Raw genomic sequence first — 7326 nt, 5'->3', positions numbered from 1 at the left:
GGGGGTGGGAGGGCACTGTGCAGCAAGGGTCTCCATATGACCCCTTCCTCCCCAGCTGCTACTGACAGTTGCCAGCTACTGGAGAGTGGGGCTGAGGAGAGGGGCAGTCCAGCAGCTTCATCCCCACTTGCTGGCCTGGGCCAGGGCAGGCAGGGTCCGAGAGCCCTCACCCAACAGCTGAATACCTGTTAGGTTCAATGGCGCTCTAACTCATGGCACTTTGTCTAAAGCACCATAGCTAGAGCACCTCCCTGGCAGGCTGCCTAAACTTTTGCATGCAGCTTAAAGGACTGTGAAATGTACTGCAGGCTGGGCCAGTGCCCTAATTAGCAGAACTGCTCCTATCTGAAGGAATCAAAGAAAACATAGAAATTAAGGGCTGGAAGGGACCTGGAAAGATCACTCGAGTCCAAGCCCCTTGCTCTGGACAGGAATACTGGCGAGATCAAATTATCCCAGTAAGGCATTTGTCCAGTCTCCTCTTGAAGACTTCCAAGCTTGGGGACTGCACACCACCTCCCTGGGAAGTCTATTCCAGAGTCTGGTCACCCTTACCATAAAGAAATTCTTTCTTACATCCAACCTGAAATGATCCTCTAACAGTTTATGGCCATTGCTCCTTGTACTCCCTTGGGGCACCCTGGTGAACAGTTTTTTTCTCAGCTCCCAACATTCAACCCTTACATACTTATAGATGGCCAGCAAGTCTCTCCTCAGACTTCTCTTCCCCAGGCTGAACAGTCCCAGATCCCTTAGTCTCTCATTATAAGGTTTGTCCTCCAGGACCTTAATCATTCTTGTGGCTCTTCTCTGGACCCTTTCAAGATTTTCCACTCTTTTTGAAGTGCAGTGCCCCTAACTAGACACAGTACTCCAGCTAGGGTCTCACCAAAGCCGAGTAGAAAGCTAGTATCACTTCCTTAGCCCTGCTTGCGATGCATCAGCTAATGTATCCCAGTATGCTATTAGCTTTGTTGACTATAGTGTTGCACTGGCAGCTCATGTTCATCCTGTGACCAACCATACCCCGAGGTCCCTTTCAGCCATCGTGCTGGCCAGTACATCTCTTTCTAAACTATGTTTATGTTGCTGGTTACTTCTCCCCAAATAAAGCACTCTGCATTTATCCTTAATGAACTGCATCTGGTTCTGCTCCACCCACCTTTCAGCTTGTCCAGGTCCTCTTGGATCCACATCCTATCTCCTAGTGTGACTGCTTTTCCCCATAACTTAGTATCATTCACAAACTTGGCCAGAGTGCTTTCCAGATCCTCATCTAAATCATTGATAAAGATGTTGAACAGCATGGGGCCAAGAACCGAACCCTGCGGGACATCACTGGCCACCTCCCTCCATCCACTAACATTTTCTGTGTTCAACCCCTTAGCTAGTTCCCAACCCACCCGACTGTGGACTCAGCCAGTCCAAGCACCAAACAGAGACCCAAGCCTGCACATATACAAAAGAACTTTACACTCCTGAAGAGTCCTCTTAAAATCAGTAATCTGTAAAGACAAGTATGAAAGTCAGCTCACTGGAGTCCAAATGTCTGGAATCAAATATCTCTAGCTGAGAAACCTCACACCTTCTCCCAGAAACTTAGTTTAAGTTTCATTGGAAGGGTATATTTCCCCAGAACTCAGTGTAGTTAGGAAAGGTTTCCTTAGGAACACATGGGCAAGATTTTAAAAAGGATTTTGAATGCCTAACCTATGATTCCTTAAAGAAGTCTAATTTTTCAATAGGACTGAGCAACGGTCATCCTGTACGGGGTCTTAAATTAAGCTCTTAAAAATCACCAGTGGAAATCATAGCTATATATCCCTGTCTACCCCTGCATCAGAACAGAAGAGGAGAGGAGTGCACACAATTTCAGTCTGTCTTGAACTAACATACAACAAAATTAAGTATATAAACTTGGTTTACTTCACTGGGAGATGCACAAAATATTCTCCAAAAATAAGAAGCTTTAGAGACTCGGAATAGATTTTGAAGTCTTGCAAAAGCAGCATAAGACACAGAAGGAAATGTGGACTGAAGAGCTCTCCTGTAGTAAGACAAGGTATTTTTCCTAATTTACTCAAAGCACACCTGTCAAAACTCTTCCAATCTAACACTGAACACGGCACAAAAAAACACAAATAAGGAAATGTGGGTGAAAATGTGATGGGCAATAAGTACCAAACAGAGGCCCAAGCCTGCACGTATACGACAGCAACTTTACACCCCTGAAAAGTCCCCTTAAAATCAATAGTTCTTGTGTATAAAGACAAGTAAGTATGAAAGTCAGCTCACTGGAGTCCAGTGCAGGTGTCCTCTTTGGACCCTGCTCCCAGGAATGATGGAAATAAGAAACTGGACACTGCAGTGATGAAACATATTGGTTCTCTCAAGGCTGTTTTTCTTGCTCTGTAGAAAGTGCAGTGGAAGCTGGGTGCAGCAAAGCTCCACATTCCACCACAAACAAAAGACAGGGGCAAATTCTGGTTTAGGTCACACATAACTGCCTGCCCTAAATCTCTGGGAGAACATTTTTCTCCCTTAGGGGCCCTCTAGATGTTCAGGTAACAGCCACATGCACATGGCAGGAGTCACGATAGTGGGATCTAGCATCAGATGCAATTATGCCTCATTGCTGGTGTAGGGAGAGCCCGGGATTGCCATCCTGGGCTCCCCCTGCACAGGCAAGTAGCAAGTTCCTGCAGCCGTGAGTCCAGGAGCTAAGGAGACTCTCAGCCACAGCAGCCTGCCACTGCTGAGAATCCTACTGCTGACGTGGGTTGCTGGCACAGCTGACAGTCCCATCAGCTGCCCTGTCAAGATGATGGGGCTGTACACTGCGGAGGCATAGCTACCCTGCTACACGTGCAAATCAAAATTGGAGAGAAACCAGCTATAAAATGACTACACATTTTCTAGCTCTGACTTAATAGCTGAATGAACCATTTTATGGCATGATAGTTATTTTGCATGTGTAGCCAAACGAAATTAATTGTGCAATTAACCAACTAATTATGTAATGCATGTAACATGTAGAAACACTTTTAAATGCTGCTTATAAAAAGTAGCATTACAGGGAACTCCTTAGGTAGGAGTATGGTCCAAATGTGTTAATACCTGTATCTCCTGACCTGACCTTATCCCATGCAGCTGCTAAAGCAGACAAAAAGATTCAGAATATGAATTGATATCAACAGTGCCTTCAGCCATGTTAAGGACTCTTTTATTATTGAAAAGTTCCATGCCTATTAATAGGAAAGAAACCACCAAATATCAGGTATTACTCTACAGAATTTAATATAGAGAAAATACAATTATTCTAAAGCAGGGGGGGCAATTATTTGGGCCCAAGGGCCACTTGGGGAGCTTTGGTCAGCTGTCATGGACCAGTTCACCAAAACTCCCAAAGTGGCTCTGCTCTGGGCTTGGATGGTTGGCTGGGATGGGGCTGTGGAAGGCAGGGAGTGGCATCCAGGGAGACTGCCTGGGACCTGCACAGGCAGGGTGAGCAGCCAGGCAGATGGGTTGGGGCTGTGGGCATGCAGGGAGCTGCATCTGGGAGCCGGATGGGCAGGTGGAGCTGGAGCCAGGATCTTGGGGCTGTGACAGCGTGGGGTTCTTTAGCAGGCTTTATAGGATATTTAAACAACAGAAGATTATTTTTCATTAAAATCTATCAAAGTCCTAACATTTACTGCAGCAAGGCTTTCCATTTGTGTTGACTTAAGTGATTTATCACTTATGATAACTGGGGATGACTGATGTGGAGACTTGTCCTCTAGAAAATTATTTAAGTCCCGTTCAGTTCACACTAGCCCTGGAAAAGCCATTAGATAATAACTTTGGATTGGTACCAAACTTTAGATAGAGCTGAATCACACATCTTAACAGTTTGAAACATTTCATTTTTTTTATATTGAAATGTTTTTAAATTACTAATTTTAGATAAGGGAGAATACAAGATGAACTAAGGCCGTCCATGGAGTAAGCTACTGAAGTCAGTGTATTCAAAACACAAGATATGTTTGGCTGATTGTCCAATTTTCAGCATAACATTTATTGTCAAAGACTGATGGACTTTTCAAATTATTTATATTTTAAATCACAATATCTCTTTCTTTCGTATTCTCTATCACAGTGCTTTAAGTGAAGCTGCTGTAAGCTTTTATTATGATGACAAATGTCCATAAGTAGTCAAAGCTTAACAAAATACACGAGTTATCCAGCACCTTCAAAAAGTTATTTGCAGAGATTAAGAGCTCTCAGGTATGAGCAAGATTCAGTGCTGGCAGTACAAAGCCTAAGAATATTTTCATTTGTTTCTTCTTTACTTTCTATGTCAAAAATAAAAAATTTCATCATAAAATGACACCATGCCTGTATCTGTGACTGTACTGAATTACAGATATTATGCAAAAAAATAAAATGTTTCATCATTATACTTCAGAAGCAATCACATTCCCAGTTCAGCTATCAGTAGTAAAAGCTGATCCTTTTTTCATGGAAGTTCGGAACTTAATTTTATTGGAAAGGTAAGGTTTTTGTTTGTTTGTTTGTTTTTATTAAATTCACTCCATGGAAAGGTCACCATCCCCAAGCCTTTGTGAAATGCAGCAGAAATGTAAACTTTATGGGTGTCTATACATATGGTCCAGGGGGAAGAGGGCAGCAGGAGGTGGGTGTTTTAATTAGAGCAGTTCCTGGACAGCTGCTCTAAATAAAATGCTGCAGTATCATGTGTATTAAGCATCCTGCATTTCAAAATCGCCATGGGGAGGTGCTTTATCTAAAGCTCAGTCAATGTGACAATGAGAGATTTTGCAATAATTTTTTGCAATGTGAGATTAATTGAGTCTGCTTTGGCACGTTCCAATTAGAACAACAAGCATGTGAATAGGCACCCGATGTTCCTTTGTTCTTTGATTTAATGCTACAGAAAGAGACTTTGCTCACTCTGGTATCTATATATTGATGTTTACAATATATTTATTTTACATTATGAATTTTACTTAAACCAAACATTACTTACCTCATCTGAAATTTGACCTCCAAATGTGACCCATGTCCCTGGAAAGAATAAAATATCTTGTTACTAATAATGTTTTGTTTTTAAATAAAAGATCACAATATAACTGTGATACTATTCCTCCAGTAATCTGTTGTGGATGATTTCCTTAATGATCAGTTACTAATAACAACTTGCTGTACTGAAACGAAGGCTTGTTTAAATGTAACTGGCCAACAAGTCAGAGAGTCTGTGCCGTCATTTCTTATGAAGGTATGTTATAAAAAGATAGGATATTCTTCCTTTTGATTTAAATGGAAGGCCTAAATGAAAAGAGTGCATTGCCTGTGTTGCTCTTGAAATTAGGTATAGCTAAATCAGCTTGAAGATAACCTTAAACTGAGACAATGTGATGTTGAGCTCAACTGAAGGTGTTTCTTGAGGATAATAGGTTTGTTCCTGATTCCCAACATGGCCAGAGTTTCACTTTCCATCCTTCAATGGGATTCCTCTCATGCCACCTCTCTAGGGATCCACCAAGTTTCATTTGCCGAGTCTCGTTGCAAGGCTACGCAGAACTCTGTTTTCACTTCCATTGTAACCCTCGTTTCCTCCTGCTCCTTTATTCACTGGAGCACATCCACCACTCTAGTAAAGTTACGGAGCTCCACTAGAGCTCTGACAGTTTACACCAGCTGAAGACTTGGCGTGTTTACTCTATCTAAGTTTCCTGCCTAGCAACTGTCTTTGCATCCATTCTCCAGGCACATTTTTGTGCTTTCGACCGCTCCACCACTCCTGTTCGGAATAATCTTCAAGCAGGGTTGCTTCCTGCTAGTTGTGGAACAGTTCAGGAAGCTTATGTGATTACTGGATGCAGTTTTGATCCTCTGATTAAAAACCCCAACCCTGCATGCCTCTCTCTGTAGTGCTTTTGGTTACTTCCTATCTTTCTTTGTCAAGTGTTTCTTTGATATAAATTACACTATGATAGAAGACACAAATATTACAGGGGTGAAAAAGCAAACTGCAGAGTGAACTGGTGATTGCAGAGTAATAAGGACCAAAATCAATGAGAGGAAATTAAATACTAATTCCAAGGGGTGCTCAAAGCCATTGGTTTGGACCCATAGTCTGTCAGAGCACACCATCCACTGAAATCAAAACCTATTTTACCAGAACCTAATTTTGGAAGAAAACTGGGGGGGGAAAGTTCTTGATATTTCAACCATCCCATGTTGACATTTTGGGAATAAAACGCCGCAAGAAGTCTTTTAGTTGCATTTTAATATTTTACATTATATAATAAAAGAAAATGAACTCAACATTGAAACAACAGCATATTGCTTTTGTTGGAAATTTAAAATTTTAATTGTTTTGGGATTTTCTTTTATGGAGAATTTTGAAGTCTGATTTTCATCATGAGTCAGAAAGAAGTTCCAGTTCACAATCGTCCCAAAATGCAATTTCCTCACCTATCCTTTGCCCAGTAATGCTTTCACACACAGCTTTTTATCTGGGAGGACAAAAAAAGGAGATACAAGGGCAGAACCAGCTATAATGGGGAAGGTGGAGAGTTGCGCAGCACTACCGTAAGTAGGGGTGGGCTATTGTGGCTTTGGATTTAGAAAGCATGCCAGAATGGTGGTCTCTTGGGAACCTGCAATAATGCAGTACCAGCTCGTGTAGAGGAAGGTAAGACTCTCTGGTACTTGTCACCTTCTCACACATCTCTGCCCACGGGGCCAAAATTCCTAACTATGCCTCTGCTGAGCAGAACAAATGTTTTGCTCCTTGCTAACTGAAAAATTGGAAAGGGTCCATGTACACTGTCACAACAAGTCCAAAATCAATTATTTAATTGTGTCTGCATAGCATTAATGATTTATAATCCTTTACCAAGGAAGAGTCAAAAGTACACAGTCAACTGAAGAGCCTATACTATATTCACTGGATTTGGTCGATCCAGTGAGACAGTTTTAACTTAGCTTGGATAGTAGTAACAATCTCAGTTATCTCTACAGTATATTTTTTCCAACTGCAAGGTAGACATAGCTTGAAAAGCAGCTGCAATGATAGCCTATTGGGATTAGACATTTACCAGGAAAAAAAACTTTGTTTCTTGGCAATCACTGTCTTTACTGTCCTGTGAGAATGTGCTGCAATTGCAAATGTGAGCATTGAGATTTAACTGTTTATTGAGCCACAAAATTTATGGTACCATCACTTAAAAGATTGTTTCATGGAGGTAAGATGTTTTGTTTTCTAATTTAGAGAATGCAAGTAAAAAAAAAAAAAAAGGTAGGATACATAGGAAGAAT

The 7326-nt window shown here is 41.5% G+C and overlaps 1 protein-coding gene across 2 annotated transcripts in view; it reads right to left on the bottom strand.

Moving 5' to 3' along the window:
- Positions 1-7326, bottom strand: part of KCNAB1 (potassium voltage-gated channel subfamily A member regulatory beta subunit 1) — a 332521-nt gene that overhangs the window by 80621 nt on the left and 244574 nt on the right. For both annotated transcript variants that reach the window (XM_019503186.1, XM_019503185.1), the window contains exon 3: positions 5030-5067. In XM_019503186.1, the coding sequence (XP_019358731.1) occupies positions 5030-5067 (38 nt within the window). The remainder of the gene's footprint in view (positions 1-5029; positions 5068-7326) is intronic.

The sequence above is a fragment of the Gavialis gangeticus genome, unplaced genomic scaffold (assembly GCF_001723915.1).
Source record: "Gavialis gangeticus isolate Ggan-Ray unplaced genomic scaffold, GavGan_comp1, whole genome shotgun sequence".
In the NCBI taxonomy this organism is placed as follows: Eukaryota; Metazoa; Chordata; order Crocodylia; family Gavialidae; genus Gavialis; species Gavialis gangeticus.
This window is presented reverse-complemented; position numbering and strand designations above follow the sequence as displayed.